General features: G+C 39.1%; 1 protein-coding gene across 1 annotated transcript in view; it reads right to left on the bottom strand.

Annotated features, from left to right (window-relative positions):
* The window catches only part of NIPAL2 (NIPA like domain containing 2), a 73,640-nt gene that overhangs the window by 31,770 nt on the left and 21,357 nt on the right, over positions 1–20,513 (bottom strand). The window contains exons 3-4 of the mRNA XM_082722805.1: positions 20,157–20,328; positions 3,044–3,103 (exon numbers count right to left, since the gene is read on the bottom strand). Of these exons, the coding sequence (XP_082578931.1) occupies positions 3,044–3,103; positions 20,157–20,328 (232 nt within the window). The remainder of the gene's footprint in view (positions 1–3,043; positions 3,104–20,156; positions 20,329–20,513) is intronic.

Here is a 20,513-nt window from a genome sequence, read left to right as displayed (position 1 = left end):
AGATTACTGAGTGAGGTTGGGGAGAAGTCCTTTTCCCCTAGTCTGAAGTGGGTTATTGCATTTCAGGTCACGATAATGTTGTGACATTGCTGTGGGAGGTGTGGGTAAGGGATGGATGGCTCCCTTGTTTCTTCTTCCTACACCACTAAAGTTAAGAATCGATCACTTGTAACTTCAGTATGAAACGAATGTGACATCAGTTATACAGCCCTACCTAAAAAGCATTAAATTAGGAAAGCAAAAATACCCAACAGGAATTATTAAAAATATTAGTTGGATTACTGAAGTTTGCAAAGATATCCTAATCAAGGTTTCCTCCTATGAACCACGGGAGGACATGTAGGGGTGGGGGGTTGAGGTAGCAGTGATAACGGTCATAATACGGAACGCTTACTACGTGACAGGCTCTGTTCTAAGAGTTCTGCTTCTGTGAACTCATTTAATCCTACAGAGTAGGTAATATCATCTTCATTTGAAAGGTGAGGAGAAAGAGGAGATGAAGTAACTTTAAAAGGTCACACAGCTGTCACTAGAGACTCACCCTTACCCATCATGTTGTGGTTGTATCAGACTGCCACTATTAGAATACTGGTCTACCACTCACTGGTTACAGGACCTTGGGCAAGTTAGTTAACCTCTCTAAGTATCAGCTCTGTAGATAGGTTGCTCCTACATTTAAATGAGATAGTTCATATAAAACACTAATAGCACCTGGGAAGAGGAACTATTCAGTAAATGTTAGCTCTTCTTAAAATAGGAGAAATTAGCAAAGAATCAAAGAGTTAACAGAGGCTTAATTCTTTATATTATCGTTGTCTTTTGGTATGTGTGTATATGTGTGTGTGTGTTTCTTATTGCCAATATTACATTTTTAGTATTACCTCTCAGGAATGAAGTTGATTGCAGAAATGACCACAATTATAGTAACAAGGCTTTATGTGCTTATACAAATTATCCACTTTGATCCTTCGAACAGTCTTCTGTATTTGTCAACAAACTGAGGCCCAGGGAAGTTAATAGTATTACGTGGCCACATAGTTGACAGAAAAAGTCGAATCCAGATTTGAACCTATGAAAGTGAGTTTAATTTATACCCTTTGATGTTGAGCTAGTTTTAGTAATGTTTTGTTGGTCTTGGGATTTCCAAGTACATAAGCAAATCATCTGCACACATTGATATTTCTATTTCTTCCTTTTCCATAGTTGTGACTTGATTTTTTTCCCTAAGCTGATTGGCAGCAGTTAGAGTGCAGAATTAAGTAGAAACTTACCCTGCCTTTTTATACCTTTGTTAATACTTCTCATGTTAGTTCCTTTGTACATCACCCTCCAAATGCTTAGGAATGGCCCATGCCTGTCCTATCCAGCCAGCAGAACTGACTGAAATGTTCCCGCTCTAAAACATTCTCTCTGAGTTTCTCAGCTAGAGTAACCTCTATTTATTTTAAGCTAGCGGTTCTCAACTGGGGCTGATTCCATCCCCCAGGGGACATTTGGCAACATGTGATGTCATTTTTGGTTGCTGTATGAGGGCAGACGGTGCTACTGGCATCTGACGGGTAAAGGCGAGGAGGGATCTCGCTGAACACCCTGAAATGCACAGGCCAACCCCCCTCAGTGAAGAATTCTCCAGCCTAAAATGGCAGCAGTGCTGAGGTTTAGAAACCCTCTTCTAAACTAAATCTTCAAGGCATTAAGACACATATTAATTTCTGCTTTTAAAAAACTTACTACTCTATACATTGTATCATTGACTGTATTATTTGAGGGCAGAGATGCCGTTGCCATCATCTTTTTATCACCAGTGTTCACAATAATTAGCAAGTCTGCCTACATATCCACCTGTACTACCTCATTAAATGCCTCAGCTTCATTTAAACTCAAGCAACCATTAACTACAAAAGATGACATATGTTAGATAAAATGATTTAGTTTCCTGGAGACATTTGATAAATGAGAAAAGTGATTCAGGACCTAATTTTTTTAATTCGTAAAACTCAGACAAATGCTCATTCTCCTTTCTGATTTCATGCCTCTTCCCCAAATGATTCCATAAGCCGTGATATATTTAAAAAAGAATACAGAACAATAATATATGTGAAAAGATACAATGCACATATGACTATATTTGGGAAAACATTGTAACTATGACAAATCTGATGATGATGACTAAAAACTCTACTAGCAGAATCTCAAACCAAGGAGGAAGAAGAAGTGAAAACACGTTCAAGACACTGGGCTCAAGGGAAACACAATAAGGGAAAACGAATTCTCAACATACCAAAACTGGAGTCACATTTAAAGCTCAGATTTTACAAAAAATCTGATCTCCTTGGAAGTGAGCAGACATTGCCTTTATTTAAAGTGCCTAAAGTATCATATTTGTTATCGGATGTCAGCAGCAATTCAGAGAGCATTTTGTCAAGGAAGAAAATATGAAGTTCCAGAACTCTTCTCACAAGGGATATTTCCAATAAGAGGAGGAAGACACAACCAACACATGATGGTTTTGCTATATAAGAATAATCTTTCTGTCAGGAAGGTTGCTGTTCTTTTCCACTAGTAGCTGTATTTCTAAATAAAATTTTGAAGGGGGAATGTTCTGTGTTACTTTTGGAAAGAGCGAAATACAAATTAGGTAGTTAATTGGTGCATCTGATTTTTGTGTGGTTTTCATTTTTATGTAGTTCTTCCATGTAACAGTCAAACAAATACAGCATTTGAAGTGGAGTTCCTCTATTAGGTAACACAGATGTTTTCTTGGATTTTATTGGGCTCATGAAAATTTCATAACATTCATAATAATAGTAATGTAAAATAATAATTCACTGTGGCCAATAGCATGAGCCACGGGCATGATGACAACTGAACTATTTCATGAGAAGGAGGAGAGGCAGCTCCAGGAAAACACCATTCATCTCCGGATTTACCCATTTCAGTAATTTGTCCCCAGTTTTTCATGCACCTATTTTTTTTTATCAATAGTATTATTTGTTTCCTGATTAAGCAGCGCTACAATTACATGAATTAACCAATTACTTACCTAGTAAATCTGAAGCTCTTAAGTTTTCTTTCAGAAACATAACAGAAATAATGGCGCTACCTAGAAAGAAAATGGCCATTAGTGGCTTTTCCAGTATAAAAACATACATTATGTGGTGCTGTTTGAAAGGAGTTAAGCCCTTTGTGTCTTATACCTGGACTAGCTATGTCCTGGTCAGAGGCACCCAGTAGCTGTGGCTGTGAGAACAACTTTCTCTTCCTGGTGCTTGAGGATACATAGAAACTGGCCTGGTTTACAATGGACCAAGGACATTGGCTGAGCTAGTGCCCTGCAGACAGCAATGGCATAATAAAAGCTTACTAAGTAACTAAATGAATAAATGGAAGGAAGGAAGGAAGGAAGGAAGGAAGGAAGGAAAGTAGAGAGGGAGGGAGGGAGGAAGAGAGGGAGAGAGTCAGGGAGGAAGGCAGAAAGAGCGAGAAGAGATGGAACGAAAGAGTAGAAGGAAGGAAGGAAGGACGTTTTAACTTTAAATCTACACCAGACTGAAACCCATGATTTGCCTTCATCTCCTCTGATAATTCCTATTCTAATGCTACCTCTAAGGAGCCCCAGACTCCTAGGACTCCTGCCATCCCCCCCGTCCACACTACACATCCAACAGGATCTCGGGTTTGCTGGGTCTGAATTTCACCCTCCGTCCAGCCCATCCCCTTTTCTTCAGTCCCGTGTCCCTGGGCTGCTCAGGCCAGCTTCACCTCAGACTCAGACCTCCGTCTCCTGCCACTTTACTCACCATATTTGTTCTTGATCTCTTTTATATTCTACGCCCATCCTTACTCAAATCATCAGAATTCCCAGAAACACCGTTTAGTTTCATTCTAAAGGACTTTGATTTGTGTTCTCCCCTTTGCAACTCTGCCTCCATTCTTGTGACCAGCTCTGGACTCAAGAATCACCTCTGGATTCTCCTAGACCAATGACCAAACCACCCTTTTGTGTATTTACTCCCTGCAATATAGCTTTCTTATTACACCGAAGGTTTACTTGCCTGTCTCCCCTCAAAGACCATCAGTTCCCTTGACTCTGAGATATGTCTTCTAAGATCTCCTGGGTCTGCCTAGCACACAAAGAAGAGAGTTTGTGGGATCTCTGCCCTGCTATTTGCTGGCCCTCATGGCATAAGATCCTCTTTCCCATGACTGATGCTACTGAACCCTCAACCTTCAGCGAGCCATGACCTACTATGGCATCAGGTTATATAGGATATGTTGAATCTCTTTGAGTTTCCTCTCATGGAGCCATTCCTCTGTGAGTAGAGGCTTGGGAAAATCCAAACTTGCAATAATACAAAATAATACACAACATAATTTGTATTTAGATTTTTAAGTTAAAAACAAATTTAATTAAATTTGGGGGAGGGGCAGAGGGAGAGGAAGAGGGAGAATCTTAAGTAGGCGCCACACCCAACATGGAGCCCAATGTAGGGTTTATCTCACGACCTGAGATCATGACCTGAGCCAAGGTCAAGAGTAGGATGCTTAACCGATGAAGTCAACCAAGCGCCCCTGTATTTTAAATTTTTAACAGAAATTGTTAGCGATGTTTTTAAGTTGATTTTTTTAAAGTAAAAATATACAGAAGAAAAGTCATCATAAAAATAACTCATCATCTAGAGAAAACTGCTGTTAATATGTTGGCGTGTTTATTTTACCTTAGTTGAGATAAAATTGTAATGCAAATTTTTTTTCAGTTTCCTTAGTTAGCATATTATTACACTTGCCATGTCATTTAAAATTCTATATAGATAGAAATTTTAATGAGTCTGTATAATAATTCATTAAATCAGTTAAATTTGAATATCACTATATTTGGTATTCTAACAACTGATTTAAAACAAAACCACACCAGAAACCCCCATTCAAGATAAGCTGGGATTCTCTCATGTTTTCTCCATCTTTTTCTCAACTAGCTCTCTTATTCAAGCTGAGCTGTGTCCTTGCAAACTTCTCCTGGGCGAGTTATTTATCGGAATGGATGTTTTACACAGAATAAACAGAGCATGGAAAACATTCGCCAAGCATGAATTTAATTGGGTGGTGTGGCTTACAAACACTAAAGCAATGTTTTCCGTACAGACACATAGCCCATTATATGAAGAATTGAGTTTGGGACAGGTGTAAAAACATCGGAAAGTTTTCCATTTCATATTTGAACCAAAACAATTCAGGGAAGCTAGTTTCATATGTTAGGGAATTAGAGAAGGTATCAAAACCAAGACCGCGTTCGCATCCCATCACTGACTCCCTGTGTGATTACATAAGGAATGTGTCCAAGTGGAGAGAGGTAGATTAATAAGAAATAGGTGAAGAGTCACTACTAACACATGCCACAAGTATTCCGTGACAACAATCCTTGAGACGACTGCCTCACAGCAAATGAGTCCAGGGAGAAGGGAGACATGGTTTACCCAGAATGGGGACAACTTAGAGCTGGTGGGAGATACAGAGACAATGTACTCCAGGTCCTAAACATGGTATTTGGGAGGTAGGTCCACAGAAGTGGTCTGTTTATTCACTGATCCATTCATTTAACAAACATTTGTATTATAGCACAACTGTAACCAAAGCTCACATTTCCTCAACCCTGGTCCAGGGCTCTTGCACAGACACTACACTCCATTGCCTCCCTGGAAGGGAGAACAGCATTGTTCTTCTCTTCTCGCTGCTAAACCAGTTTCGTAAATAATTTCACTTTTAGAAGGGATGGGGGAATTGCTCTGTAGGGGACAATTTCATTGCTAACAAGGGACAGGATTGGTAACAATAAACTTGAAATATACCATATGCACGAAATGATATCAATTGCCATAAAAGTTGTCAGCATTTTATGAACATAAATATGCTACTTTTACTCTCTGAAAGATCTTATGTCTAATACACTTCTGTACTCATTTTTTTTAAGAGAATGTGAACTTTTCTACAAAATTGTTAGATGAAAGAATTAGATTTTTAGTTTTATTTATCTAGCGAAGGAAGTGATAAAAAAGAACATTCTGTTAAGAAACACAATTCATTTATCTTTCAAAATATGGTTAAAATGAGAGCTGTGCTGTGCAAAAAGACAGTATCTGAGCAACAGCTTATAACATGACTTCTAAGGGGAGCAGTAAATTTTTAAAATGAGAAAAAATAAATAATCTGAAATGTGCCATGTATATATTTGCAATCAGAGATTTGTCAAGCTCAACCCTGTCTCATTGCTGCTGTAACAACCACTACTGCCTAGTAAACACCTAGGAAGAGGAAAGAACTACTCTGCTTTTACTCCTATAGTAAAAGTTAATATTCAGAAATAGAGCATTTCAAGACCAATAGTTTAAAAAGCATTAACACAGACCACAGTTGTGAATTAAACAGATTTGTGCTAGGTGTGATTAAACTATAGTGACTACTGAGCATTCACTTTAGCACTCATGGTTTTGTGTAGATTTTTGACTGGGGGTGTATTTGGGCGGAGGTTCAAGAACCCTTTTCCGTTCTGGCCCTCATACGGATGCAGACCGAAACAGAGTGCTCACAGACAGGTCTACGAAGAGCGTATCTGTGGGCACTTGGGGTTGAATTCATGACACGGTGTCACACAGGGACTCCAGAGCCAGACACTGAACCCCAATGAACATAATGCATTAAAAAAGAAAAAGTGAGAGGTAGCATTTGTAAGATAATATACCAAAATTTAAACAGTGGTTATGTAGAACTTATGGTGGGGGAAAAAAAAAGACACCAGGAATATTTTCTGTAAGGGGAAAAAATAAGAAAGCTTCTAGTACTTTCTCTGGTGCAAAATGGTGTTCCTATGAGGCATTTTATTAATGTATTCACTAGGCCTTAAAGTTCTAATGCTTCACTGTCAGGAAGACTCTCAACAATTATAGGACAGTCAACTATTCTATTTTTAGCCATTCAGGTGTCACTCAGATCAGCAATCAGAATGAGGTCCTTGGGGCACCTGGGTGGCTCAGGGGGTTAAAGCCTCTGCCTTTGGCTCAGGTCATGATCCCAGGGTCCTGGGATGGAGCCCCAAATCGGGCTCTCTGCTCAGTGGGGAGCCTGGTTCCCCCGCTCTGTCTGCCTCTCTGCCTGTGACCTCTCTCTCTCTCAAATAAATAAAAAATATCTTTAAAAAAATATTTAAAAAAAATATAAAGAATGGAGGTCCTTTCCAGTCAAGGTTGACACGGAGAAGCTTACATGCGGGAATTCTGAATCAGGTTACCAGATGAAAACAGATTAAGGCCAAGCAAGATTCTGGTGGCTTCTGCTGAACCAAGTCTAGATGTGGGGGAGGGTGCCAGTTCCAGCGGTAGCCACGTGCCCTGGTGTTCAGCTTCATAACGCTCCCCGAAATGAACACCAAGTTTGTTTGTCTTTTCTCTGCCTCCTCTATAACATCTCAGAGACTTTGTCCAAGGACTGGCTGTTATTATGGAAGAGTTATTTCACTTAACATGGTCAAGGGTTGACGCTCTAAGATCCATAGCAGGCCACAAGTGAAAGAAAAAGATAACTATAAAATAATCTGGGGCATGGGAATTCAGAAAGGTCACATGAACTTGATTTGGGTTTCTTCTGTAATAATTGCTATAGGAATTAATAAATCAGAAGTTAAGCATCATATTTCTATATGTTAACAATAAAACTCATAGGTAGATTTTTACAGGTGAGTTTAGATCTCTGTGTCTGCAGAATAGAGAACTGAGGACTCCATTTTTACATTTATATGTGTAATTTTAGCTCTTATTTTCTAAATATTTTATTTATTTGACAGAGAGAGTGATCACAAGTAGGCAGATAGGCAGGCAGAGAGAGAGAGGGAGAGAGGAGGAAGCAGGCTCCCTGCCAAGCAGAGAGCCCAATGTGGGGCTAGATCCCAGGACCCTGAGATCATGACCTGAGCCGAAGGCAGAGGCTTAACCCACTGCACCAGCCTGGCACCCCTTAACTCTCTTTTTGCTAAAGGTTTAACAGTACAGAAGAGTTTGATTACTATTTAATGTGTCATACTATGGCACTTAAAAATATTTTGTTCACATTTACTACTTCTCATTTTTTACCCTTTATGACAACTTAATTTTTAAAATCTTTTAAAATACTTTATAATTGACAGACATTACAATATAATGATTTGATATTTGTATTTGGGGTTTCCCCTCTTTTTCTAAATTTTATGTATTTATTTGGGGGGGGGGAGTATGCACACACGAGTGGGGGAGGGGGAGATGGAGAAGCAGATGCTCTGCTGCTCAGGGAGCCTAAAGCGGGGCTCGAACGCAGGACCCAGGGATCATGACCTGAGTGGAAGGCAGAAGTTTAACTGACTGAACCACCCAGGCACCCATGGATTTTTGTTTTTGTTTTTGTTTTTATTTTTTATTGAAGTATAACTACATACAGTGTTATATTAGTTTCAGGGATACAATGTAATGATTCAGCAATTCTGTGCATTTCTCAGAGCTCATCAAGGTTAGTGTACTCTTTTAAAATTTAATTTTTTGAGTATAGCTGACACACAATCTTACATTAGTTTAGGTGTCCAACTCAGGGATTTGACAGGTTTATACATTATGCTATGTTCACCCCAAGTGTAGCTACCATCTATCCTTTTACTTCATTATTACAATAAACACTATATTCCTTATGTTGTGCCTTTTACTCTCATGTCTTACTCATTTCATAACTGGAAGCCCCCTTCTCCCACTCTTTTTCACCCATTTTGCCCAACCCCCACTCCCTCCCCTCAGAACCACCAGTTTGTTCTCCCTATGTATAGGCCTGATTCTGCTTGTTCTTTGTTTATGCATTTTGTTTTTTTAGATTCCACTTGTGGGGATTCCCTTAAGTATCCCTAAAAATATTGAGCATCTTTTCATGTCTGTTGGCCATCTGTATGTCTTCTTTGGAAAAATGTCTATTCAGGTCCTCTGCCTATTTTTTAATTGGATTGCTGGGGTTTTTGGAGTTGAGTTCTTTATACATTTTGGATATTAACCCCTTAGTGGATATATCATTTGCAAGTATCTTCTCCCATTTGGTAGGTTGCCTTTTTGTTTTGTTGATGGTTTCTTTCACTGGGCAAAAGCTTGGTTTTTTATGTAGTCCCAACAGTTTATTTTTGCTTTTGTTTCTCTTGCTTTAGAAGACATAACTAGAAAAATTTTTCTACAGCTGATGTTAGAGAAATTACTGCCTATGTTTTCTGGTAAGATTTTTATGGTTTCAGGTTTCACACTTTAGGGTCTTTAATCCATTTTGAGTTTATTTTTGTGTGTGGTGTCGGAAAGGGGTCCAATTTCTTTCTCTTACATGCAGCTGTTCAGTTTTGTGAGCGCCATTTATTGAAAAGACTGTATATTCTTGCCTCCTTTTCATAGACTGACCAAATAAGCATGGGTTTATTTCTGGACTCTCTGTTCTATCCCATTGATTGATGTGTCCTTTTTTGTGCCAGTGCCATATTGTTTGGGTGACTACAGCTTTGAGTATACCTTGAGATTTGGGACTGTGATCCCTCCAGCTTTGTCTTTCTCTCAAGACTGCTTTGTTATTTAGGTTCTTCTGTGGCTCCATACAAATGTTGGGATAATTTATTCTAGGTCTATGAAGAATGCTGGTATTTTGATTAGAATTGCATTACTTCTGTCGCTATTTGACACATTGCAAAATGATCACCACATTAAGTCCAGTTAACAACAGTCACCAAATATAATTACAGAATATTTTTTTCTTATAATGAGAACTTTTAAAATTTACTCTTAACAACTTTCAAATACGCAATGCAGTTTTATTAGCTATAGTTGCCATGGTGTATGTTACATTCCATGACTTATTTATTTTATAACCAGAACTTTGTACCTTTTGACTTCCTTCACCCATTTCACCCATCCCCCCCTCCCTGCCCCTGGAAACCACCAGTCTATTCTCTGCATCTATAAGCTTGGTTTTTGTTTTTTTTTTTAGATTTCACATAGAAGTGAGATCATATGGTATTAGTCTTTTTTCGACTTATTTCACTTAGCAGAATGCCCTCAACGTCCATCCATGTTGTCACAAATGATAAGATTTCATTCTTTTTTCATGGTTGAATAATATTCTATGGTGTATTAATACCTTATTTTTCTTTATTAACCCACTGATAGACACCCAGATTATTTCTGTATCTTACTTATTGTAAATAATCCTGCAATGAACATGGGGATGCATTTATCTTTTAAAGTCACTGTTTTTGTTTCTTTAGATAAATATCCAGAAGCAGAATTGCTGGATAATATGGTAATTCTATTTTTAAGTTTTGAGGAATCTCCATATTGTTTTCCAAAGTGACTACACCAATTTACCTTATCACCAATACTGCACAAGAGTTCTTTTCTTCCCCACATCCCTGCCAACACTTGTTACTTCTTATCTTTTGATGACAGCCATTCTAACAGGCCAGGTGATACCGCACTGTGGTTTTGATTTGCCATCCCCTACTGATTAATGATGTTCAGCATCTTTTTACATGCTCGTTGGGAATCTGCATGCTTTCTTTGAAAAGATTCCATTTTAAAATTGGGTCATTTGTTGTTTTTGCTATTGAGTTATGTTGACTTCTTTATGTATTTTGGAAGCTAATGCCCCATTAGATATATAGTGGGCAAGTATTTTCTCCCTTTGAGTAGCTTGCATCTTCATTTTGATAGTTTCCTTTGCTGTGCAGAAGCTTTTTAGTTTGACATAGTCCCACCTGTTCATTTTTGCTTTTGTTGCCTTTGCTTTTGGTGTTGAATCAAAAAAAAAAAAAAATGCCAAGCCCAGTGTCAAGGGGCTTACTGTCTACATTTTCTTCTAGGAGTTTCGTAGTTTCAGGTCTTAGATTCAAGTCTTTAATCCATTTTGAGTTAATTTTTGTGTAAAATAGTGGACCAGTTTCATTCTTCTGCATGTGCCTGTGCAGTTTTCCCAACACAATTTGTTGATCAGAGTGGCCTTTCTCCAATATATATTCTTGGTTCCTTTGTAGTAAATTAATTAAACATAAATTCCTGGGTATATTTCTGGGCTCTTTCTTTTGACCCGTTGATCTGGGTCTGTTTTTATGACATACCATACAGTTTTGATTACTATAGCTCTGTAATGTGGTTTGAAACCAGGGAGCATGATGCCTCCAGCTTTGTTCTTCTTTCTTAAGATGCTTTGGCTATTTGGAGTCTTGTGGTTCCATACAATTTTAGAATTGTTTTTTCTAGTTCTGTGAAAAATGCCACTGGAATTTTAATAGGGATTGCATTGAACCTGTAGATTGCTTTGGGTATGGACATTTTAACAATATGAATTCTTCGAATCCTTGAGCACAGACTATCTTCCCATTTATTTGTGTTTTCTTCCATTTCTTTCATCAATGTCTTATAGTTTTCAGGGTACAGGTCTCTTACCTCCTTGGCTAAATTTACTCCTAGGTATTTTATTCTTTTTCATGCAATTGTGACTATTCCTCAAAAGGCAAATTTAACCCTGAACTAAAACGATCGATTACACTTTATTCAACTCTGATATGGATATAATATTCTTATCTGATTCAGTTGCAAAAAACAAAACCAAAAAACCTTTGGTCCATGGGTTATGAATTCAAATGTTTAGGGGTCCAATTAGGCAATCCTCTACAGAGGGCAAAATAATGAAAGTGGTGGTTGGGGCAATGAAGGGGGATGGGCTGTGGATGGTAGACTGGTGTGACGAGGGTGGGTTGCTGTAGCTATGAGGACCAGTGACTTTTCACCAGTGAAAGGTGACAGCCGTAATTCAGCCCTAGCCAAATGCAAGTCCAGGACTACCACATCTGATTCTTTAAGGCAAACCACTTTTTGTGTGTCATGGTCCAATTTTTAAACATGGGAAATTAGTTTATAGTCTTTCAAAGCACTGTTTAAGCCAAACAAAACACAGCAAAGTTCAGATCTGACCTACAGGACACCAGTTTTTGGAATCTCATCTAGCCCACAGTGAATGTTTCATCAATTTTCATTTAGTGTCATCTAATTTTTTGTTTAACCTCTATGATCTGAAGAGAAACTGGGGTATATTTTTACACAATGGGAAAGCAGAAGACAAAGTAGTAAAGGAAACCCTTTTGTAAAAAAATAGTCCCTGACATGAAAAGAACATATTTATATAATAATGCTATAAACAGATCTTCACATGTAAATATCTGGCTTGTGGTTTCTGACCACTTATAATGGCAACTTTATTGCACTGCTAAAAAGTGAACCACGAAAGCACTTTCCCGTCACTCACAATCAAGCTTCAAACATGTGGACATGTTCAGCGTGCTCCCAGGCTCAATCAACTATAACCGTATGGCGGTATTGACTACCCCCAAATTATTATTCCCTCTTAGTTGTAGCATTGTAGGGGGAACGTATGTCAATTACAACGTACTCCATGGAGTTTGGATTTGAAAGTCTGAGGATGTGAAGGTTTGAGAAATGTTTCTTTGTAGAGAAAAAAAAAAAGGTGCTCTACCATATTGGCAGGAATACAAGTGTCAAGTAATTCATGTTAATAAAAAAATTGCTATTGTCATTTATTGAAGATACTACAGAAATAGTTCATAGGTAATTTGTATAATTTCAAATAAGGAAATTCACCTGGATTAAGAGTAATCATTCTTTCATTTCTACATTTTTCTTGACACACATTAGTGATTACACTTGAAAAGACTCCAAAAAAGTAAAAACTCCATTATTGAGAAGATTAACTCTGTATTATAAATTTATATAATAGCGTATTATTTCAGCAGGAGTAATTTCTCTAGAAATATTTATGGCGTCCTCAAAAAATCAGCATGAGTGGGAAAGACCTTACGAATAGAGCTTTTTAGGTTTTAGGGATGCTTTCAGCTGAGTGCATGAGCAGACATAAAATGAGAACTTCAGGGCTTCATCTTGTGCTCTGAAGTTTGGGGACAAATCTGCTAAAGCAGACAACCCAGCAAGCCACCAAAAAAAGGGATTTTTTTCTGTATATTTCCGACATTAAAATAAATGCCCATGTGCAGCGCCCAGAGGCAGCCGCTGTGGTCTGGAGCTACAGTGATCTCATCCAGCCTGGCACTAAGCACGGGGCTTCGGAGGTCTGGGAGAATTCGCAGCATCTAGGTTCGTGGAATGCTACAGGTCACTTGCTTATTGGTCTGTTTAGGTTTCCTTTCATTTGTTTCTAATAAAAATCTTGGAGACCGAAGTTTCTGCTTGAGATGACTTCTTTAGAGTTCCCAAGGCCTCACCAGGGTTTTCTGGCTACACTATGACCATCGCCTAATGGGTTACAGACACACTTCAGCTCAGAGTTCCATCACAGCACAAGACAGATACATGAAACAACATATATTTCACACCATGGATTTCCACTGGAGCTGAAGCCAGTACGTTGGGGGAAAATGGAGACGGAAAAGCCTTATCAGTCATAGGTCTCATTCTCTCCGTGCAGTTGGCTCTCCAGCCGTCATCTGAATTAGCCCAGTCACACGGTGACTACTTCTCTTAGGAAATTTTTCCAGGGCCAAAGAGATCTTGCTGCTATTGATTCTATCATTCCATGTAAGATTCCAAGTGTTTGATCTCATGTAATTCATCTCAAGCCTAATCTATCCATTACCAGCTTCTAGTCATCTGGGCAAGAATGAAGTAAAATAGCAGGTTTATGTGTCTCATACATTACCGACAGAGTGGCTGCTCGTTCCATACTCGTTTCTTACCTTTATTTCTCAAGTCCTGCCTGAATTTAACTTGGAAGGAGGTGGTATATTCTGTGAGCTCTCTTCTGATTACTTTAAGTCAATACACTCAGGGATATTAGAACTGAAAATTGTCATTGGTGTTTTCATTATGTTCTGTTTCTCCTACTCTCCTTGCCCCTGCAACAATCTCCTTTGCCACCCCCAGAAAAATTAATTTTATATTGACTAAGGTCTACCATGAATCTCCTTAATTCCATGGGACTTCAATTCTTTTGACTGTTGATGGCTGCATCTTTTTTTTCAATGCTTAAGCAGAGCATAGATACATCATGAAGATGAGGGGGAAAAGGAAAAGATTAAATGTAAGGCTGGACTTTGCAGATGCATAAATAATTTAACTTAACCCCCAGAGGACAAGCTTATAAACTTTTAAGAAGTGAATTTCCATGAGCTCCTTGCAATGAAATGCTCAGCTATCATGCTTTTAAGTAAGTGTTTTTGTCTTCTAACACCCTAGAACAGAACATCCTATCCTCATTTTATCAAATTTCAAATTCAAACCAGGTCTACAAAGCTGTGTTATATGATTTCCCTGCACTCTGCTTTCCTGGAGAAAAAAAGATGGAATGCAAGCAGACATACACAGCCATGTCCCCTGGGTCTCAGTTAAATGGTGAGGAAAAGACATTAAGCAGATCATTATGAGAATGACAAAAGTTGACGGAGGGGAAATGTAGGACCAGGACTGCTGGTGGCAGAGTGCACAAAGACACAACGTCTGAGGAAGCACATCACCTATTTTGTCGATTTGTGTATTTTTCAGGACAATTTTATGACAGGTGGTACCAAAGTGTCCTTTACTAATGACATCACCATACTATAATAATTTCCAGACAAACAGAAATAAAGCAGCACGAGAAAGGCTACCTTTTTCTAGTCACAAAAAGGCACCACATGGACAAGAAGAGGGCCCACGTGGGGTGTTAAGGGAATAGAGAATAAGCCTGTTTAATTTAGTCTAGAAGCCAAGAAAGGCCTTCTGAGGAGGGAAGGATTAGCAGCAGTTTAAAATTTTATTACAAACTGCACAGAATATCCAACTTCTTTCTTTTCACTCGATTTCTGGTATAATAGTTTCTCCAAACACACATTCCCAAATTGCAGTTAGGCCTGAAAGAAATCGGTCCTTCAGCCTCTCTGAAGTCAATTAGCAAGTTCACAAAAGTGCTATGAAGCCAGAGTGAAAAGACACGAAGTCACACACACACCTCAGGCTGCCATGCTTTTCCTCTGACAAATATCTGTGTGTGTTTAATGTATTTTGTCTTGGTTGGTTATTCAGAAATTCTGGTATTTTCCAACATGTTTTGACAGGTAGGATGTGGAGAGGTCAAAGGGTAATTGCAGTTCAATGGCTGGACCCATGAGCTGCAAGGATCCTACTTTTCCACTCCCTGAAAACTAACTATTACATGGGTAAGAACAATAAAGAGCTTTTCTTAAACTGGCTCCTCCATTTTAGAGAATTTAATCATCAGCCATCTTTTGGGGCTGGGGAACAGATGCCCTTAGAAAGAATAACATGCTTTGTTTCTGAGTGATCACAATTACTGTAAGTCACAGTGACAACCACTAGAGCTGTCATTATGTCAAACACTGTAGTCTGTGTCCAACACTGTTCCTAGGTGTTTGTGTTTATTCTGTTCCTGCCATCCTCATCTCGCCAGCACAACTTCTGAGGTAAGAACTCTTTTCTCTCCCCATTTTGCAGATTAGGGATCTGAGGCTTCAACCTGTTGATACTACTTGTGTGAGGTCACAGAGCTTTCCTGCGGCAGAACTGAGATGTGAATCCTAGAGCTGGGCTGTGTGGCCCCAGAGCGTGTGTTCCTGACCACTTACCTGCCCTGTTTTATTGGGACAAATATCCAGCCTAGGCTGTAGACGAAATTGAAAACATCCATTAAGGGGCACCTGGGGGCTCCAGTTGGGTAAGCAAGTGTCCGAGTATGGATTTCGGCTCAGATCATGATCTTGGGGTTGTGAGATCAAGCCCTGTGTTGGGCTTCCTGCTCAGTGCACGCAGAGTCGGCTTGTCCCTCTCCCTCTCTCCTCCTCCTACTCACTTGCTCTATCTCCCTCTCTAAAATAAATAAATAAATACAATCTTTAAAAAAAAAAGAAAGAAAAAGGAAAAACATCCATTAAGCTTTCTTAATTAATGGAAACACAGACACAAGTCAACATCCAGAATTAACCACCTTGCCAGCATAACGAGCGTATTAGTCAGAATGAGCCTTTGGACCGATTTTTCAGTGAGAAAAACAGATTCCAAGTGCAAGGCGACACAAGGATACCAGGGCATTTTCTCCAAAAGCCAGACCCAGGCCTGGGCATTCAAATCTGCCAGGATTATGGCCTGTTACCCAATCCTTGAGACTCTGGCAGGCTGGATAACTCGCCCAAGCCAGGCAGTGGAGATTGGGTAATTACTCACGTGAGCATTGCCTTAAGAATTCCTTACAGGGTTTCCTGCAGAACTGCTGTCCTTTGCGGTGCTTCATGTAAAAATGTTGTGTGGTCAGCAAATTCTGGAAACCTGGCCTACTGCATCTGTCTCTGGGAGACTCACAGTGTGCGTGGGTCTGTCCTGGGCTGAGCCCCGCTGAGCCCTGCTCTCACGAAACCGGTCTAACATTGAAAATCCAATACGGCAGAGTTCTTTCTGATCGTGGAGCTCTTTGTTTCTCAGAACACCTTTGGAGCCACCGGTAAAATAGCGTTTGAGCACTGGCTGCTTCAAGGTGAGCGTGGCAGCGGGGTCAGCAGAACACACGCACACAGAAAGGGAAAGAAAGGACAGACAGGAAGATGGCTGGAGACCGCCATGTGGGAAGAGCCCAAACTGAAAGAGCCATAATGCTTCTCATAGTGTTTCTTCTACATGAGTCCTGAGAACAATCTGTTCAACTGAAGTTACAAAGGGAAAAAGAATTTTGATGATTGAAGACAAGACAGAGGGTCTGACATATTAGCAGGCCTGGCATATTGTGTGCAGTGAGATCAGAGCACAGGATGACCTCCATAGGATCTCTCCTTACTTCTGGAAGGGTGAAAGGAACACAGGGTTGGTGCGAACCAGATCACTTAAGCAGAGGAAGGAAGACGAAAGAAAACACTTACTCTACTTTGGAGGTCCAGCTTTTTAAAATTTTCTTTCTTTCTTTCTTTTTTTTTTTTTTTTTAAATAAAAACAACAAAAAATAGAAGAAAGGCCAGAAAAGAATATGCAAGCTCCCATGCCATCCAAAATACAGTATCTTTTTTGGTCTGTTTTCTTAAAATTCAGAAGGAAGTCTGATTTCTTTCATGAATCTCCCAAGAAATAATAAGAGGAAAAATTCCAGCACAGAAAAACATGGACACTCTTCTGTCTCATCTGTACACAGAGCCATATGATATGGCTATTTTAAAAATTCTTTCCTTTTTTGCTTCAGGTCCTTCAGAGTTTCTAGAATCTTTATAAAGAATCTCAGGGTGGTAGCGGTTTGTTCTGGGGAATATTGCCAATCACCAATGGCCCATAACCCACCCAAAACACTTCACAGTAACCTAAATTCGGCTCCGGAATGCTGTGGGAATATTATAAGCATATATTGCTGTTTGCAAAGATTGTAAAGTAGGAAATGGTTTGTATTTGAAGCTATAAGTTTTTTGTCTTTGTTTTTGTTTTTTTTTTTTTTTTTACTTCTTTGAATCATTTTATGGGCAGAGAGGGAGGTTGCTGAAAAGGTTCTAACACTGAAATATTAACTGGGGCCAAGAGCACAGAACGAAAAATGCTCTGTAACAATGAGAAAGTCCCATCTGTCAAACCAGTGGGCTCAGAGTTTGAAAGTAGTCCCATCTGTCAAACCAGTGGGCTCAGAGTTTGAAAGTAGGTAGACTGGCCCCATGAGGACTTGGGGAGGACAGGACACTGTCTAAGGTGAGTGAGAAAACTTAAGCTTCTTACTATTAATGGGAGCTTTGAGCAAGTCCGGCCAAGATGAGCAGCTTCACAGGCAGCTTCCCTGAAGGTCTGTGAGGGGTATCCAGGGATCCTTAAATCTCTGGTAACTTCCAAATTCTCACTTTAGGTCCCAACAGGGCCTGGCTGTATTTTATTTCTGTGAAATCCCTGATCATTGCAATAAATCCAGCCACACTCCCCTTTCTTTGGGCTAGTTGGAGTAGCTCTCTTTTTCTTGTTCCCAGAAAAAAGGATTACCAGTACCTGGGAGACTCAAGATAAATGGAAAATTTCATTATCATATGGTACACTCAACCCTCCCAGGTGTCTGTTTATATTCCTAGACACTTTTTTGCCTATTTCATGGAAGCTAAGCATGAAGCAAAACAAGAAATAAAAATGAAAACCAGCTCTAAACATATAGTCATTATGAAGAATAATACAACATTTTTAGAATAATTGGGGCCTGTAGAGGTCCCAAGGTTACAATATAACTAGAACTTTTATCTATTATTTCTCAGATTTTGAGAAGAAAGAAGAAATCCACAATGTCTATGTACATGGTATGTATAGCAAAGAGAAGATATGCTAAAATGCTCACTTTATTAGAATGTTAAAGACAGCAATGATTACATAAATGGTGTGCCTATTCAGAGTAATAACAGGATGGCAATTTTAAGTGAGCAATTCCTAGAAAGCTGAAAAAGTGTTCTTTGCTAGATATCCTACTACAGTATACCATGCAAATATTTTAAATACAATATTTTGAGTGATTAAGAGGGGGAAACTACTATCAAAATAAATTACATTCTTTTCAAATATATATTATTTTGGTTTAAACTATGCTTTCTTTAAGAATATCATTTTTTTAAGGAGAAATATTAAATTGGAGCATATGAGTGCATCTTACACTTGATCTAGTTGTTAGCAGACAATAACCATCAACTCCTTTCTACTTCAGTGGAGGCTTCAAATTCACATTTAAAAACATGCTGTTGCCATAGCAGCAAATAAAGAGTAAATCTAAAAAGATTTTATTGATTTTAACAAGGCTTAGAAAATTTATTCATTTTTTTAGCAGTGATTTTTGCTCTTTTATTTTTTAGTCTTTAGCAACATCTCATATTCTCTTTTCTAGACATATTTAGTAAGTCATAAATTTTGAAAGTAGGTTAATTCTGGCAGTACTATAAAATTACACATTCTTATAGTAACATAGAATAACCAATATTTAATTGTTTTTTTTTAAAGATATATTTATTTATTTTAGAGGGAGAGTCTGCAAGGATGTGAGCACATGAGCAGGGGGAGGGGCAGAGAGAGTTTCTTAATAGGCTCTAGGCCTAGGGCGGAGCCCACAGGGCTCCATCCCACAATCCTGAGATCATGAGCTGAACCTAAATCCAGAAGCAGATGCTGAACCAACTGAGCCACCCAGGAGCCCCAATACTTAATTCTTTTTTTTTTTTTAAAAAAGGATTATTTAAAGAATTATTTATTTATCTATTTATTTGAGAGAGAGAAATGATGCACAAGCAGAGAGGAGGGGCAGAGGGAGAGGCAGAAGCAGACCCCCATGCCCCACCATTAGTAGGGAATCTGATGAGGCCCTAATCCCAGGATGCTGGGATTATGACCTGGGCTAAAGGCAGAGGCTTAACCGATTGAGCCATCCAGGTGTCCCCCCACACATGACAATATTTAATTCTTAATGTAAAAGAGATACTGAACTATGGAGTCAGGATCAGGCATCAAACACTCTAAGTACATGTAATGTCAGTTTCACATATGAAGAAAGCATGATGTATCACAAACGCTTTTAGATAATTCATCGATAATTTAAAAAGCATGATATAACATTTACTGTTCCTGTTAATTTATTAAGATGCCGACACTGGAAGTCAGGCTTTTCTAAAAAAAAAAAGTTAATATTTATTTATTTATTTGACAGAGATCACAAGTAGGCATAGAGGCAGGCAGAGAAGAGAGCTGAGGAAGCAGGCTCCCTGCCGAGAAGAGAGCCTGATGTGGGACTCCATCCCAGGACCCTGGGATCATGACCTGAGCCGAAGGCAGAGGCTTTAACCCACTGGGCCACCCAGGTGCCCCTGGAAATCAGGCTTTTAAACATAAATACTACAGTTACAAAGTGCAGGTTCCTTCATGGGTAAGGGGGCAGCCTGACTGCGGATCAGTGAAGTTAGGGTAATTGTTCTAAGTTAAAGTGCTAAGAAAACAGGAAGTCGACTCTCTTCTCTTACTCATGTGTTGTTCATGTTATATGTGTGTGGATTTTTTTTTTTTTTGCCAATTATTCTGATCTCTAAACATTTGTTTTTGTTAAAACACAGAGAAATGGCTCACCTGTGACAGACATACAGCCTAATGGGGCGATGAGAGTAATGGGAGCAAATCCGTAGGCGGCGAAGTTGCCCGTCTCACCCACAGCCATGAGGGCAGCCCCAACCCACCACAACGCGCTCTTGAAGTATGGCCTTGGGTGTTCCTGGTGCGCCAATTGGACATGAGAATATTTCTGGAAGTAAATCAGAAAGTAAGTAAGAACATATTCTATCCAATTAAAACTTGCCTTGAACATTTTTGGTCCTATGCATTTGCATCATGGTTTTTACAATTTACTTACTGATTATTACAGAACAATTATTATGGTTTTCTGCTTGTTCCAAACATATTAACTGCAGAAGTCACTGCCACTGATGG

The sequence above is a fragment of the Mustela nivalis genome (genome assembly GCF_964662115.1).
Source record: "Mustela nivalis genome assembly, chromosome: 2".
NCBI lineage: Eukaryota > Metazoa > Chordata > Mammalia > Carnivora > Mustelidae > Mustela > Mustela nivalis.
This window is presented reverse-complemented; position numbering and strand designations above follow the sequence as displayed.